This window comes from Thunnus albacares, chromosome 22 (assembly GCF_914725855.1).
Source record: "Thunnus albacares chromosome 22, fThuAlb1.1, whole genome shotgun sequence".
Classification (NCBI taxonomy): domain Eukaryota; kingdom Metazoa; phylum Chordata; class Actinopteri; order Scombriformes; family Scombridae; genus Thunnus; species Thunnus albacares.
The window spans coordinates 1,929,557-1,947,556 of NC_058127.1; the positions used below are offsets into that span (position 1 = coordinate 1,929,557).

Below are 18,000 nucleotides of genomic sequence, written 5' to 3' on the forward strand. Positions count from 1 at the left end.
AATGTGTTAGTCCATCTCTCAATGTCTTCCTCCTTCTTGATGTGTTTTTTGGATAACAGTGAAGCTCTGTGACACACAAGAATAAAATCAGACAATACTTGTTAATAGATCATTGTTGGTTTGACTCTGCACATGAAGAATGTCAACAGACTTACACTTCCAGTCAGTTGCGTTCAAGCAAATCTGACAATGAGCTTTTTGGCACAAAACCTGAAGAGGGCGCCATTTGTGTGTCCAAGTTCCACACTACACACCATCACAGTGTCATAATAATCTAGAAATGTTTTTAAAAGTTCTGATCTGATGTCCCTGTGTTAATTCTTCTGCTAGTTCTTGACAAATGTGTCAAACATAGATTTTAAATCTTATGTCAGACCTTTTTCTCTCAATCAGATGTCATGTGGGGCAAGGAGCCAACCCCTCCTGTCATATAAAACCACAGCAGAGCTTGTTATAAGTTGGGAAAAACTTAATGTAACAAACATTTCCAAAAGAGCCACAACACCCAGACCCTCCTCAACGATACCTGGACCCTCCTCAACTACATCTGGATGTTCCTAAATAACACCCGGACCCTCCTCAATGATACCTGGACCCTCCTAAACTACATCTGGATGTTCCTAAACAACACTTAGACCCTCCTCAACTACATCTGGATGTTCCTAAACAACACCCGGACCCTCCTCAACGATACCTGGACCCTCCTCAACTACATCTGGATGTTCCTAAATAACACCCGGACCCTCCTCAATGATACCTGGACCCTCCTAAACTACATCTGGATGTTCCTAAACAACACCAGGACCCTCCTCAACGATACCTGGACCCTCCTCAACTACATCTGGATGTTCCTAAATAACACCCGGACCCTCCTCAATGATACCTGGACCCTCCTCAACTACATCTGGATGTTCCTAAACAACACCCGGACCCTCCTCAACGATACCTGGACCCTCCTCAACTACATCTGGATGTTCCTAAACAACACTTGGACCCTTAATGATACCTGGACCCTCCTCAACTACATCTGGATGTTCCTAAACAACAGCTGGACCCTTCATGATACCTGGACCCTCCTCAACTACATCTGGATGTTCCTAACCAACACCTAGACCCTCCTCGACTACATCTGGATGTTCCTAAATGACACCTGGACCCTTAATGACACCTGGACCCTCCTCAACTACATCTGGATGTTCCTAAACAACACCTGGACCCTTCATGATACCTGGACCCTCCTCAACTACATCTGGGTGTTCCTAAACAACACCTGGACCCTCTTCAACGATAGCTGGACCCTCCTCAACTACATCTGGATGTTCCTAAACAACACCTGGACCCTCCTCAACTTTACTTGGACCCTCCTCAACTACATCTGGATGTTCCTAAACAACACCTGGACCCTCCTCAACTACATCTGGATGTTCCTAAACAACACCTGGACCCTCCTCAATGATACTTGGACCCTCCTCAACTACATCTGGATGTTCCTAAATGACACCTGGACCCTCCTTGACTACATCTGGACATTCCTAAATGACACCTGGACCCTCCTCAACTACATCTGGATGTTCCTAAACAACACCTGGACCCTTAATGATACCTGGACCTTCCTCAACTACATCTGGATGTTCCTAAATGACACCTGGACCCTTAATGACACCTGGACCCTCCTCAACTACATCTGGATATTCCTAAATGACACCTGGACCCTTCATGACACCTGGACCCTCCTCAACTACATCTGGATGTTCCTAAATGACACCTGGACCCTCCTCAAACATATGTGAGAATCGTCTCCACTCCTGCTAAACATTGCATTGTTGAAAAACCACATGCACATCAATGTCACAATTAGAAATCAGAGATGTCAGTCTCATGCTGTCACCACACATTTTCTTCTTCTATGTTATGAACAGTGACGTCATAATTCTTCATAAGAGTGCTACAAAAATATATTTTAATAAAAATAAATAAAGTATAATACATTGCTAACACACGTTTTTAAAGATCTTGGATGTTGTGATGTTTTCCATTGAAGTGAAGCAGAGGATTTTAGGAAATAAAAGTTTTTTCTTGACTGTTCCAGCAGCAGATTTCTTTCACGTGGTGTTTCTCCTTCTCAGCAGGGCCAGTCCAGACCTGAAGGACCCCCCCCTGCTGTTCATGAACGAGGACTGAGCGTCCCTCATGTTGTCCCTGAACGTCCTGGTGGAGTAGTAATAAAGCAGCGGGTTGACCACGCTGTTGGACGCCGCCAGGCACAGCGTCACCACCACCGCCCGCTGGAGTGCCACCGTGATGCGACAGTCCCAACCGCCGCACACGGCGTGCAGGTGTATCGAACGAATCATGTGATATGGCAGAAAGCAGAGCAAGAAGGTCGCAGTCACCATGGTGACCAGGCGCACCGAGCGGCGTCTGTTGCGACGTCGAGCTTTGTTGGACAGGCTGCTGCCCTCGGGGCCGGTGTTGGACATCAGTTGACGCACGATACTGCTGTAGCAAAAGATGATGGTGAGGAAGGGAAAGAGGAAACCGAGAGCCACCGCCAAGTAGTTTAAGATGAGGACACGCCCCCAAGAAGAGGGGCTAGATGGCTCGAAGCAGCGAGGAAACCCCGATCTGTCAGAGAGCAGCAAGACAAAACACGAATTAATTAATCAATCAACTTTTGTATTTCAACTCTTCCTAATGTATTTGTTTTTTCAGATTGTTTTTATGTGTAAATTAGCTCTTTGAATTTGTGTTTAAAACCCATTTGCCTCAAAATGCCCCTCAAGGGACAAATAAAGCATTTTGAATTGATTTAAAAAAAATTGAGCCACAGAATATAAACCTAGCTAACTTTGAAAAGTCACATTTCGTTATTCTCTTCATCATTCAAACTGTAAATATCTTTTTTTTTAAAAAATCATTCTTTTAACTCAACAGTATAAAGCCCTTCAGGCTTCAGTGTTCATTACTCTCAAAGACTTCATGAGTAATCATTATATTAATAAAATAGACAACGAAATGAATAAATAAGTGATGAAAGATATTGATAATCAATACATATCAAATGAAAAATATAAATCTCACCTTAAATTAAATTAATATGTATGAAATATACAATATATCCAAATAAATACGTATCAACTGAAATAAATAAATATTTATGTTTAGCCTAATCTTTGATACTTGGAGCTAAAAAAAAAAGTGTGTCCTGAAGGTGGCACTAGAGGAAAGGTCAGAGGTCACCAAAAATTAATACATATTTGTCTCCAACTCTCAATCTGTTAGCCGTCACTTACAATCCAAACACTGTTGGAAATCTAGTTTATTCTTAAATTAATTTAAAGAAATGAACACATCAGCCTGCGTTTCCACTGTGGTTGCACTGGTTCATGAATCCTGAAAGCACTGGACCATGGTGGAACCCCACTGCCTTACATGGCTTTTGAAAAACTGTGTACAGAAACATTCTTCTTTTCCTTCTGTCTTGTTACTATCTTTATTCACTGTGTGGACGGCAGCAGCTGCAGTCCTTCACTGTAAATACACAAACTGACCACAGGTATGAAATCACACACGCTCATCTAGACATGAAACACTTGAAGCACTCGTGTGCTGTTAATAGCAGCTGCATCTGAAACTTTTCTAAACTTTTCTAAGTGTTGACAGTTTAAAAAAAACAACAGATTGAACAGCTGTGATGTGCTGGATTAATCAGAGGAGGATTTCTTTCCTTCCGGGCAGCATGTGATATCATTTCATTTCTGTTATTCACATTAGTCACCGTGACTCATAATAGTTCGTTTTCATAGAAATGAAGTGGCTGCCTGGAAAGATGAAGTCAAGAACAGGTTTAATGAGTGTAATAACTTCAATTAAGAATAATTCATTGCTCAGTTTATCCATATATTTTTTTACATGGATACTGTTTTTAAGTTCACTTATATAAATTAATTAAAATAAAAAAGTTAATTGACTTAAAAAAAATTAAGTTAAAAAAGGATGGAGTAAAAAGATTTTAAAATATAAATAAATAAAATTAAGAGTAGCAGATTTAAAAGATAAAGTTAAAAAAACATATGTTTATATTATCATATTATATAATACATATTGTATAATATATTATCTTTAAAAATATCTAAAAATAAAGACTTTAATGTGGTTAAAAAGATAAAGTAAACAAAAATTTAAAAAGGAGATATATATATATATAAAAGGATTTAAAATATGTTGAAACATGTTTTACATGTTAAACATGAAAGTTTTAAAAGGTATATATATATAAATTAAATATAATAGTATATATAAATATTGAGAAAAGGTTAAATAAGTTTTAAAAATATATATTAAAACATTTTATCCAAGCTGAATTAATTTTTTTAACAGATTAAGTTTTTCCATTTTTTTTAGCGTCGGAGTGACTCTCACCTGTTTGTCACCCCATTGGACAGGAAGGGGGCGGAGGACACGCCCACAAACAACCAGATTCCCAAACAGACCAATAAGGTGCGGGTGGGCGTGGCCACAGAGAGGTGACGGAGGGGCTTGGCCACGGCGAGCCAACGGAGCATGCTCAGCAGAGTGAGGAAGAGGATGCTGAGGGAGGAAGAGTTCATTTTAGTCAACATTTAATCAGTAATGTATGTGTGTGTGTGTGTGTGTGTGTGTGTGTGTGTTTGTGTGTGTGTGTGTGTGTCTGTTACCTTGTGTACAGGTTGACGTAGAAGCCGTAGACACACAAGCGGCACAGCCAATCAGGGAAGTCCCACACCCCGCCCTTGAAGTAATAAGCCAATCGCAGCGGGAGGGTGAGGGCGAAGCTGCCGTCTGATAGGGCGAGGTTCATCATGACCACACAGGAGGCGGAGCTTCTGGAGGGAAACAGGACCAGAGAGCGGCCATGTTGATTATCATGTTTTAAAGGATTTCACAAAATCCACAGTCCTCCTTCTGTGCAAAAAAGTATTTAAAAGTGTATCTGAAGCTAAAATGAAGCTTCAGTGTCCAAATGAGTCAAATCAAGTAGATATCTTTCAACGTTACAGTCTTTTTAGTGCCAAAGTTCCTCTTTTTGTTACTATACTTCCACCTGCAGCTCAACAGGGAAACACTGTCCGAGGAAACACAAAGAGGGAATCTGATGCTAAAAAGACTGTAAATGTGTCAGATATCCACTTGATATGACTAACTCAGACTGATGAAGCTGAATAGAAGCTTCACACAGACTTTTAAATGACTGTGTGGACACACTGTGGATTTTGGCCTCCATCACTTCCATTGAAAGCACATTTGAAGGATCTTTTAATATCCAGTATGAATATTAAAGCTTTTCTGCAACAAACAAACTGCTCTGGAAGTATTTTTGTTCTTTACTGTTTGTTTTCTGTAATATAAATTTAAGGATACTGAAACTAACTTATCAAAATCTGGATGAGTCTAAATCCTGGTACCAGTGAGAGAGCATGTAGTGACTCTTTCGCCTATCAAAAAACACCACAACGGTTGCTGATTGATTTATTTTGATGCATGCAAAAATGACAAAATGTTCAATACAAATGCGATTTATTACTTGAAAAAAAAAAAAAGTCTCTTACAGAGCATCTAGAGGTTTATTATCTCAGTATTGCTAAGTTCAGGACTGTCTGAAGGTCACATCCAGGGCTGTTTTAATATCATAATAATTTATGTTATGATTATAGTTTATGATTTTCTGATATTTAAGTTTAATTTACTCAACTTGTCTTATGTTGTCAGCAACACATCGTTTGTCAGTTAGTTCTCTGACATACACACTAGTTTCTGTTATGAGTCTTATGTTGGTTTTATTCATGTTTGAGCTGTGGGTGTTATCAGTATCACACTTTCACTTACGGATGTCCTGACAATGTTTTATGATGTTCTATTTATGTTTTGTTTAAATTTGTTTTTATACTCCCTACAGTGTACACTGAGCCTATAATAGACTCTGTAAGTAATTTAAATATATTTTACAGCTGAAGAGCTGCACTGCAAAATATGACCTGCTTTACATCTTTTATTTGATGGTTTCTCATAAAATTTTAATGTATTTTTAATAAAAAATCTATGGAGAGATGATGTTAATGTGTGCAGAATTTAGACAAACTCTCTCGTTAGAGTTTTAAACCAATAGAAGCATGTAGAGGTTCACCTGCAAAACATGACCAAATTTTCAGAAAGATGTTCAAAAGAATATGCAGTGAATGTTTGTTTCCATCCGCTGCTGTTGTGTGAATATTAGCAGAGACACAGCTGCTGTCACACCTCACATGAGCATAACAACTTCTGCAATATTTCAAGATTTTATCTTTTTTTTTTTTTTTGCTATAACAAGACAGCGAACAAGCATGGACAGTGAGTGTGCTACAAGTCTGATCACAGTTTGCATAGAACATAAGAACGCTGGTTATTCATACACCTGAGTACATCATTTGTATGCTGTATGGTAAGCAAATGAACCGCAGCATCACAAACAAAACAGCCGCCAGCAGTTTCGACAACCGTGTGACAGTGAAGGCAGATCCTGAAACGGCGTCAGTGTGAGCCATCTGTTTATTTAACAACGCTCTCTGTCCCCGCTCATATCTGCTGCTAATAGCTCAGCCAATCAGCTGTAGAGAAGAGACTCTGCTGTGTGTCTGTCTATAAAAACAAAGACAGTTTCAACCTTATTTACCATAATTAAACAAGACGAGTTTACAGTCATGCTAGCATGGACGTAAGCTAAATGCTAACATCAGCATGCTAAGATGTTCACTCTCATGTCTTGAGTCTGAAGAACCGTAAAGTACCGACGGCCGCTAGCTGCTCCAACTGACTCCCATTCAAAAAGCCTCAACTTCTCTCTAGAAATACTCAATCATTGTTTTCAATGAGTCATTCTGGTCTCTAATAAATGTGCTGGTGGTCATTTTGGAAGTTATTGCTCCTTTAATAAGATTTGAAGACTTATAGCAGCTTTGATGTCTGCTGTGTGGGTGTTGATTGACAGCTGTGATTGACAGTTGGCTCCAGGACTCACGCTGAGTTGGACTGTTGTCACAATATTTCACTAAGTTTAATGTTACTTGATTATGATACCTGTTAGCAGAATCTAGCTAAACCCTCCACAAGTTGCCCTTAATAAGTTAATGGGCAAAGAGTAACTGATAAATGTTGTAATTTCCTGTGTTCTTATTCATTGTGTTTACGACCCCATCAGTAGGGGGGCCAAGGGGCCATTGGCGCCCCTACCTTACCCTCTTCCCACAGTCTTTTTAAGTCGCGAATTACTGTATCCCCTCAAATGCCCCTTTATTGCCACACTTATGGTAAAAAGTGCACATCTCATTTGTGTTCATGTCAACAGCAACAGTGAACACAAAGCTTTGTGTCCTGGGCTGCTACTGCTTCAGCCCCGGGTGGTTTCAGTCGAGCTGCATATTTCTGCTCCTCAGAACTGGTATTTTAATGTAACAGAGTGGAATTAATGTAGAGTGAAAGGGGGAGAAATACAGTGCTGCACATAACAAGACACACACAGGCCATGGATGTATTACAGACAATAAAGTTGCTGTTTACAGTGAGCGAAGCTGTTCACAGTGTTTTACGCTTCTCTCCACATTTCAGCACACAGTTTGGTCCATAATGAAAACTACAGAGAGCACAAAGGCCTCAAATCACTTGTCTTTAATTAGCAGAGATGCAAACACACACAACTGTCCACAATCACAAACCAACTTCCATGTATTTTGCTTATTTTACTTATTAAGTATTTCCTATCTGTAACATAATCTACTGAAGTGTCCATCAGAGCAGGTTACAAATATCAATGTGACTCAGACAGGTCTGGTGTGTCAGATTAATGTCTGAATTTTACATTAATGTCGTTGTAGGTGTCACTGAATGTATCCGGGATGTTGCAGAAACATCAGCACTGATGTTCTGTTTGTTGCCAACAGCTGCTGTGCGTCACATTCTTTCCTTTGAATTTATTAAACACCTGCAGCAGCAGAAACTATGAGTACTATGAGAGTGATGTGCACATTCATGCACGTGGCACAGCAGCGGTAACTTCATTAAAAGGATCAGTCAGGATCTGATGGTAATTAATGTTCTGTGTTGTGCTACACATGTAAACCATTGACTGTAAAGAGGTCAGCTGTTAAACGCAGATTCCAGGTTCATATGGTGGAACTGTTTGTAATAAAGCAGCTGTTCGTCCTCGCTGATAACAGTCCTGTGTAAAACAATGAGGGGCTGCGTTGGCGTGGGCGTGTTGTTTAAAGTGTTGGTGAGACAATCAAATATGATCCAGCAGCAGATTGGAGTAACAGATTATTGTGTTTAAAGGCTTATCAGAAAAACATTGCATTCACAACTACGGAAAGTTATCACACTACAACCCTGTTTACTAGTGCACACATGTAGAGCACGTCTGCGTTTGCAGAAAATATGAAAAGGCCTCAACACACACACACACACAGAGAAACTTTTTGGCCCCTGCACTTCTGAAATGAATCCGGTGCCCCTGATACAGTATATCTTTATCCTTTCTGTTGTTGTTGCACTGCTGTGGGCTGGGAGAACAGCATTTTGTTTTTGTTTTTTTTGTGTGTATGCAAACACACAAGAAAATGACAATAAGCTAAATCTTGAATCTTTTTCTTAAATTGTTTTTATTGTGATTTTGACTGCGACAAATTTCTCCTGAGGAAGACAATGAAAGTGACATTGACTAAATAGCTAAATAGAGCGTGAAAGGCAACACGCCCGACTCCTTATCTGGAAGGTCTTGGCTCTAAGCAGATAAGATGGCACCAACCATAAGCAGCAACTCTGGACTTCAAACTCGCTCCAATGGAAACCAATTGGTGACGTCACACCTCACTACGTCCATCTTTATATACAGTCTATGTGTTAACCGTGCTCACTGTGTTGGTTTAGCATGTTAGCATGCTAATATTTGCCAGTTACCTGCAACAGTTTTGCAGGTAACTGGCAAATATTAGCATTAACACATAGACTGTATATAAGATGGACATAGTGAGGTGTGACGTCACCAATTGGTTACCTGCAACAGTTTCGCGGGTAACTGGTCATAAACCAAAGTATCAGACAAGGAGTCAGAGGATCGCAGTTATTACAATTCATCCTGAGGGGAACATGTCATCCAATAGTAGTAAGAACTAAAATGTCAACCTCATGGTGGCTCTAGGGGAAAAGTCAGAGGATCACCAGAGTCAGTAGGATTTCATCCTCATGAATGTCTGAACCAAATTTGGTGGCAATCAATCCATTTAATAGTTGTCAAAATATTTCAGTCTAGACCAAAGTGTTGGACTGACCAACAGACTGATGCTAGCGTGGTTAAACTAGAATTTATCTTCCATAATTTGGGATTTTTGTGGTAGTTTGAAAACGAAAAGTATCTGTGTGGCATTCTCCTGCACGACAACAAAGAGAACCCAAAAATAGCTTTGATGTCTACTGATGGATTAAACTGGAAAAAAACAGGTTTTTCTTCAATCCACTGATGACAGGCTCAGGCACAGAAAGCAACAGCCAAATATTTGTTCAACATGTTCTCCTTAGTCACCGTGATTTGAATTAAAGAAGAAACCGAAACATACAGTACATCTATTAAATGCCACAGAAACTGTTAATTTAGTAAAAACAAAGAACAAAGTGACCACAAGACTACAACATGATACAAAACAGAACAAAAGTGAAAAGATTATGACCAAAATTCACCAGAAGAAACCAAAAATGCTCCTTTTCAATTGTTCTTTCTTGCTAAACCAATTTGAACACCAAAGATACCACAATCATACACCATAGCTGCTGTCTCAGCCTGATGGGATATGTTGATATTGAACGTTAACAAAAGGATTGTTCTATCTTTTGTTAAACTCGAGGTGTTCGGTTTTAACATTTATCTCAGAATATGGACTGAGAGCCTCAAAAAAACGTATACCAGCCTCCTCTGACCAATACTGATGAAAAGGAAACGGTTTTCCCAGTTCGGCACGGAAGAACGTGGGTGGAATATTTAGGTGTCCACATACTTTTGTAGTGTACATCTGATTAGCACACTAGCTACGTAGCATTCACAGCTTGGGGGATAAAATTAGGTTCTGTGGTTATTTTAGGGTTAATGCAGAGACCCCACATTGATAGCGATACACGTTTGTGTGTTTGCGGATGCTGACCTGCGGTTGGTCTGCTGGAAGAAGACCACCAGCGCTCCCACGTTGCAGAGGAACGCCACCGGAAACAGCAGCAGGTAGGTGACTTTGTAGGCGCGGAACTTGAACTCATCGTCGTTGTGGACACACACCGTCAGCAGCTCCGATGTCGTCGAAGTGTTGTTGCTGAGGGCGATGGGAGGGGTTTGCAGGTACACTACAAAACACACACACATACTTAGATACAGTATGGTATTGAATATGTTTACATACACTCATACATACATATACAAACACATGATATACAGACACGCCCAATGGGAGGGGAGTAGGGTCTCCATCACTTCCAGTAGCAGCTGTTTTTTGGTTTTATTTCACCAGATTTGAAAACGCTTATGTTTCTGAGCTTCAGCAAATTAGTGTAGTGTTTTTTTCAGGTAAAGAATTGGTAAATATTCTTTCTTGTAGTGTGTGAAACAGAAAAAAATCTGAAATTACATAAAGCTCAGGTGATGTTAGCCTGTTGGGCACATTATTTATGTCAGCACTATAAACCATGTGGAACAGGTTTATGACCAAATGCCCACAAAACTGTCGTGGAGCATTGCTTGATCACTCAGTAAACACACAAAGAGAACATTATCAGGTTTTGAAATAATAATAATCAAATAATACATCAGAAGTACAATGCATCATATCTCTGAGAGAGAGAGAGAGCATACCACCTAGAATTACATTTCCTCTCTTTGACCATTTGGCACTCAGCCAGTTCTTAAATACACTTTTACAGACTCAAAATATACAACATTTGTACAATATATAATATATACAAGAAACACATCAAATGATGACCACTATTTAAATCTCTCATCAGCCTCAGCTTCAAACTCTTTGCTTTGGTTCCTCCTAGATTTACTGGGTGAGTGAAGATCCAACTGACTTCTACCTGTATTCTTGATTTTGTCATTGTTGTTTCTGCCTCTGTGTGTGTGTTTATGCTTGTGTATCTATACTTTGTGTATGTTGTTTTTATTCACCTTTAAAGGGTGCAGAAACTTCTCAGGTGATGTTGCACTATCAATAAACTCAAGTTGAATTTCAAGCTGTACTTCATGTTCAGAGCTAATTAGCAAATGTTAGCATGCTGCCATGTTGTTGTTGTTTTTTTAAATCCAATGCCATCTCATAATTATTTATTGTTATGAGATGATTACTCATAATCAAGAGATATTACCTTATAAAGTTACTATCCCATAATTATGGCTTATCCATTATTAGATTATTAGAAATTCACTCTCAATTGGAAGCCATAATTAAGAGAAAAGTGAAGGAAGTACTTTATTCAACCTTAACATGGCCCAAGTCATGCCTGCAATCTTTCCTCTCAGGCTGTTTACAACCCAACGACCTTGTCTGAACTTGTTTCTGCTTGTAAGGCTTTATTACTCTGCATGCTGGCAAAGATGAGTATCAACATTTTTATAGACTCAGAATGGCTTTGGCAGCTTTACAGACAGAGGAGACGGTTTAAAAGGAGGCAAAAACAGACTGATAGATCGTCAAAGGTTACAATCTCACCCTCAAATACAACCACCTGCAGCCGTGGAAGAAGTATTGAGATCCTTTACTGCAGTAAAAGTACTCATACAGCAATGTACAAATACTAAGTATTATGAGCTTGATGTAGTTAAAGTATTGCAGTAAAAGTACATAAGTATTAAGAGCTTGATGTAGTTAAAGTATTGCAGTAAAAGTACATAAGTATTATGAGCTTGATGTAGTTAAAGTATTGCAGTAAAAGTACATAAGTATTATGAGCTTGATGTAGTTAAAGTATTGCAGTAAAAGTAGTGGTTTGGTCCCTCTGACTGATATATTATTATATATGACATCATTAGATTATTAATAGTGAAGCATCAGTGTTAGAGCAGCATGTTACTGTTGTAGCTGCTGGAGGTGGAGCTAGTTTACACTACTTTATATACAGTTAGCTAGTTTAGTCCAGTGGTTCCCAACCTAGGGGTCTGGCGCCTCCAAAGGGTCAGCAGATAAATCTGAGGGGTGGTGAGATGATTAATGGGAGAGGAAAGAAGAAAAAACAAAGTTCTGATACACAAATCTGTTTTCAGTTTTTTGACTTTTTCTCTAATCTTTGATTTTTGCTGAAATATTGGATCATTTGAACATTTATTGAAATGAAAGCATGTGAGAAGTTTAGAGGGAAAAATCACTATTTGGTGGAGCTGTTAACAACTCATAGACATGTGAAATGTGACCCCGACTACACACTGCTTTTTGTAAGACGTCAAAAGCCAAAAAGGTTGGAAACCACTGGTTTAGAAATGTGATGGTGATGAATAATATGAGCTGTGATCTCTGACTGAACCCAAACACACCACAGACCAAAAGCTCACAACCAGGAAACTGTATGTGTTTGTGTTGGGGTGGGGATTATGTAAACCAGTTCACACCAGCCTGTTTAAACAAAGCTGCTTTCACTAAACAAACCCCAACTTCTGTTCCTGGACGGTAAATTTGAATAAGAGCTCTTGACTGTTTAACTGCTTCTATTTCTAACTAAATGTATTATCTACTGTAAATTCTAATGTAATGTGTAATGTAACAAAAGATTTCTTTGGAGGTAAAGTTCAACCTGCAGACAGTAAACTGGAGAGGTTTTAATATCAAAGATAGTGTTATTGTTGCTAAAATTATATTAGACGTCAGTGTGTGAGGATGGGGGGAGCCCCGTCTGGATTCTTGCTCATTACTTAGAGCGTGCCGCAGGGATCCATTCTGGGCCCTGTTCTGTTCACCATTTGTATTAATTAAATTAATCTGTACGCAGACGATACTAGTTTATACTGTATCATTGATTCTGTTCAATTAGCCATCAAAAAACTGCAACTTTCCTTTCATGCACTGCAACATTCCTTCATTAATCTCAGACTTAGCTCAGATTTAACGCAAATAAAACAAAATTTATGGTTTTTCCAACATCCAAAAACTCTACAGACTACAGCAATCTGCATATCTCTACTATCAATGGTTCAAACATCGAAAGGGTTACAGAATACCTTGGCATCTGGCTCGCTGATGAATTCACATTCAATCACATTCAAGAACCTTGTCGACAAATTAAAACAAAAAAATTGGCTTTCTATACAGGAAAAAATGCAACTTCCCCCCAGTCTGTAGGAAGAGGGTTGTTGACTTATCAGTCTTAGATTATGGAGTAATTTACAGAAAAGCTGCTGCCTCCACGTTGAGGCCTTTAGACTCAGTTTACTACTCATGACCAGTGTCGGCTACAATACTCACTACTGTATCCTCTATGATAAGGTCGGCTGTCCTTCTCTTATCTATCTATCTATAAAGCCCTGACCGGTTAAAAACCGTCATACATCACACCTCTGTTGCACTGGAACTCTGGTTCACTTCTAATCCGCTCCAGTGACTGTGTGGCCCTTCAGGTACCTCATGCCAGGACTGAACATGGAAAGACTGCTTTTAGCGTTAGTGCAGTAAACTCACTAAAACTGAATACTCTCATACCTCTTGGACACTTCAGGAATATAATTAATAACTTTTCACTGCCTGTCTGTAACTGTTTTAATTGATTTTTTTGACCATGTATGTTTCTTTGTTGTTTGTTTTTTTGTCTTTCCATGTGCAATCTCGGCATCCCTGTAAATGAGGGTCGCTCTCAATGGTTGTCTGAGAATCTTAAATAAAGGTTTAAATGAAAATGAAATTAAATATTAGCTTTTTAAAAATATAGATAAATGTTTTGCCTCTCCGTCATCTGAAGACTTTAAAGTTGTTGACTGGAAGATGCAATTTCTATTTTTTCTGTGTGTCTTCATAATTTCACACATACTTAGTTACAGTAAAGTTAAAGTACTGAATATGTTTAAATAAATGTGATTTACTGACTTATACAAACAAATATAAACACAGGATATACAAACACACCGAATGAGAGGAGAGTAGGGTCCCCCATCACTTCTGATAGCGACCTTTGTTGGTTTTATTTTACCAGATTTTAAAACGGTGACGATTCTCAAGCTCAAGCAACTTAAGTTAATGTTTTTGTCAGATAAAGAAATTGGTAAATATTATTTGTTGGAATGTGTGAAAGGTTGGTTAGTAAACTGCTGGTGAGCTAACGGCTAACTAGCAAGCAAACTGGGAACATGCTAGCACCAGTCTGTCACAATAGCTGTCTGTGCTTCTTTCAGTTTTCTCTATAATTGTCCATTTAGTGTTTTTCCTCATTCTGTATTCACATCTCAAATATTGCTTAAATCGATCACCTCAGTGTCACTGAACATAGAAACTTGGGACTCTCCTGATCCTACAGGTTTATATTCTGACACCAGTTTACATTCTTTCAGCTTTGTTTCTCAGAAATCATGTTTTACCCGTGATTTTGGCGGACGGCTTGTCATTAGCGGCGTTCGTGACTGAATTTTGACGTCATTGGCTGTTTCTTGCTGAAATGTACCCTGGGGGTCGTAGTTAACTTCTACCTCGAAATCTTTATGTCCACAGTCTTGTCGCTTTGACTTTTTACTAAAGAACGAGATATTTTCTAACGCAGTCGTTCATCTTTTGTTCTGATGATTTAACCGGGAGAGTCTCATACTGATCCAAACTATAGAAGAGATCAAACTGTGAGTCACTAACGTTGTCTGCGGTTGGTGCTAGATTGGAGCAGCTGGAGGACCGATTAGTGAAACTGGTGAGATCTGTGCACTAACCTTAATCTAACCCTAACTTTACACCTAACCCTAACCGTATTTGTGAGAGTTTGTCCCTCTGGCCGATCCTGTTTAGCATTTACTATTGTCTCTGTGAAAAATCAATGACATCTTTTACTTCCAGAGTTACTTCACCCCTGCAAGTGAGTCCGCTGATTGCAGCGATTTCATTAATTAACCATTAGTCATATGTCCAAAATATACCTAAAATGATCCATGTTTCCATTTAAATTACAAAGACTTCTTGCAGTCCAAAGGCTGATTTATGGTAGGTCAACACTTTTGATAAGTGTCACTCAACAGAAATTAAAGAGTCACGCAATGTTTTCAATGTATGCTCTGGTGAAAGGTTTCAGTCGTCTCCATGGTAACCAGACGCTATCCTCCAGCCAGCTTGTTTACTTACATTATATCATCCAGACCAAGACTAAACAAATAAGGATGTTACAAGTTGTCTAAAGTTACAGACCAAAACATCAATAAAAACAAAAGTGTCTGCAACATAACAAAACTCTCCGGTTGCACGACGAGCGACATTTTGTTCTGTTGAAAATACATCATTTCTGTCGAGCTACACTTATCAAAAATGTTGAAAAACCTGCCATAAATCAGCCTTTAGGATGGTCAGGGGGTCGGCGTGAATGGTCGAGTCAAAAAAGTTTCAAAAACGTCTCGTTTTTCACCAACACTCAGCTTTGGTTTCTTTAATCATCTTTAGTCCTTATGATGTAATTTTTGAGCCAATATCAAACCAAACCTGAACCACAGATCAGACCACAGATAGCATATGGAAGTGGGCCACTTCAGGCAACAATGCAGCACTGCTGGTCTTCTTCTGGCCCGGACAAAATGGATGTGAGCCTGAAATGGCCCACATGTAAAATGGCAAATATGGCCCAAATCAAATGTGGGCCTCCTTTGGTAAAGATGTGGTGCTCTCAGGTATGTGTATTCTGGATGTGGGCCAGTTCTGGTTTATCTGGTTTGTTCTTGGTTGACATACGGCTTTGCTTGTGGCCCAGATCTGTGTGCCATCATTCCATGCGGTATGTGGGCCGGATGAAAGTACCAAAAGTGTCCAGGCCAAACCCGGATCCGGCCCACACAGATTTTTCTTTGAGCTGGTACAGGTTTCAGATCAGACGTTTAAAGACAGTAACTGATTGTGTCTCTTATTTTTCTGGAATTTTTTTGATTCAGGGAGACTGCTGTCGGCTGACGTCAGCAGTTCAAGCACATGCAGGTGTGTTTCAGTGCAAACACAGACAGTCTATAAACACACTGTAGCACTTTTGTTTATGACATAACAAAAAGTGAACAAACATTTATCAAACATCTTACAAACACAAGTTAAGATATGGTTTCTTTTGAAGTGTCGGTAGTCGGGTTGCATTGTGGGTAATGCAGGCGCCAGGCTTTGACGAGGAAGAAGAATGTGTGGAATAAAAAAAGATGATATCTCTGGTTCTACAATTTTTATCCTTTTTTTTTTTAAAATAACTGTCCATCTTGAGCCCGACAGTGTTACAGGAGTGAAATGATGAATCTCTTTTCAGTCACTGCTGATTGGTTAAAACAGAAAACAGCTGACGTGAGAAAAGTCATTCTTCTCTCCTCTCAACAGCGAGCTGTGAACGGTTTTTATGTGAAATTCCCACATAAATTTTCCCCCAAAATATGCAAACATCTGAGGGCAGCCTTGACCTTTGACCTCCTCGCTGTTTTGTGTTTATAATGCAGCTGAAAGGGGGAAAATAATTCACTGTAATGTTTGACCACAGCGAGCAACTTGGGGTGAAAAATTTGATATATAAACTATCAGCTATACAAACGACAAAACTTAATATTTAATATGATACAGAGTAAGAATGACTCTTGAAAACTTTAATTTTATTGGTTGATTATTGTGTTTGTTTGGGTTTTTTTTTTTAAAGTTTTCCTTGTCATTTCCCTTCACTGTTTGGTGTTTAGTGTTTCTCAGTTAGCGCCTAATCCTTCAGTTTATCTGAAAAATTCAAAATCACCAAATTTTAAAATACATTTCGTAAAATGTATTCAGTGGTTTCAATTGGATGACGATTAAATACATAACAAATCAAGATAACATGGTTCAGACGCAGGTTTCCACTTAATCCAGGATGCCTTCAAAAAAAGCTTAGATTTAAGACTTGTAGAGACAATCAACTGAAACAGCTGTTGATGAATCAGCAAACAAGTCCGCATGAATCATTTTATATCTCACCTCAACAGAGCGCCAAGAAACTTCAAAAACTGAGTTTAAAATAAAAAAAACAGTTTAAAAAACTGAACGCCATTTAAGACCTTGAATGCAATCTAAGACTTTTCCAGCAATGTTAATCCGATCTGAACATTAACTTCTTAATACAGTCAAAAAACAGTCCGCCGAGTTCATTTCATCAACATTATACAAATAGCAACAAGAGAAAAATATGCAATTCATGCCAGTTTTTAAAATGATAGAGTAAGAATGACTTTTGAAAGCTTTCTTTTTATTTATCAAATATCTTATATATATATATTGCTATTTAAAATTGCTGCATGTTTTAAATACATGGTTTTAATTGGATAATGATATAATACATAAGAAGATGATATCAGGTTTCAGATCAGAAACAGCTTTCTATTTAAAGGTGCAGAAGTTTCGCCTTTTTTCAAGCCAACCAACCAAAACAAGTGTTGACAAATCAGCAAACACGTCTGCATGACTCGTCATTTCTCACCACGACTAGGCACCGAGAAACTTGTAAAGAAAGTCTCTCTTGATGAATGTAATTCAAGACTTTTCCAGGTTGTTAATCTGAGCTGAAAGGTGAAGGATTTCCTTCAAAACCCTGCAGACTTTACTGTCTCCTATCACCCTTTTCCTGTAATGTAATTTCAGTCACTCACCGTTCATGCTGTCACAGCTTCATGTCCGTCTGTTCTCCTCCCTCCTTTCACTCCTCTTATATGTCTGTCTACCGCCGTTGCTCAGTATTCAAATCAGAAGAGTCTGTGGGTGTGTTAGCTGCAGAAATTCTGTGGAAGAAGAACCCCCC

The 18,000-nt window shown here is 38.9% G+C and overlaps 2 protein-coding genes across 12 annotated transcripts in view; both read right to left on the bottom strand.

Annotated features, from left to right (window-relative positions):
- LOC122974207 (Fc receptor-like protein 5) overlaps positions 1-18,000 on the bottom strand; it is a 310,470-nt gene that overhangs the window by 179,052 nt on the left and 113,418 nt on the right. The window lies entirely within an intron of this gene.
- LOC122974166 (cysteinyl leukotriene receptor 2-like) lies at positions 62-17,962 on the bottom strand. 11 transcript variants are annotated; one of them, XR_006400242.1, is made up of 6 exons: positions 17,852-17,962; positions 10,203-10,395; positions 4,698-4,865; positions 4,423-4,590; positions 1,766-2,625; positions 62-1,663 (listed from the first exon to the last, which is right to left on the bottom strand). XR_006400242.1 is itself a non-coding variant. In XM_044342123.1 (5 exons), exons 1-5 carry the CDS (start codon positions 17,856-17,858, stop codon positions 2,103-2,105), a joined length of 1,059 nt encoding a protein of 352 aa, XP_044198058.1. In that variant the 5' UTR covers positions 17,859-17,962; the 3' UTR covers positions 62-2,102. The 11 variants fall into 11 exon arrangements, 1 of the variants encoding a protein (XP_044198058.1); XR_006400241.1 differs by having other exon boundaries at positions 62-1,723; XR_006400249.1 differs by having other exon boundaries at positions 62-1,438; positions 1,724-2,625.

What these genes read in the sequence shown, in the direction of transcription:
- LOC122974166 (XM_044342123.1), bottom strand. An exon ending in TTCCAGCAGACCAACCGCAG is followed by an intron (nt 4,866 to 10,202) that starts GTCAGCATCCGC and finishes GTTTCCCTCCAG; the next exon opens with AAGCTCCGCCTCCTGTGTGG. An exon ending in TCCAATGGGGTGACAAACAG is followed by an intron (nt 2,626 to 4,422) that starts GTGAGAGTCACT and finishes GCTCTCTGACAG; the next exon opens with ATCGGGGTTTCCTCGCTGCT.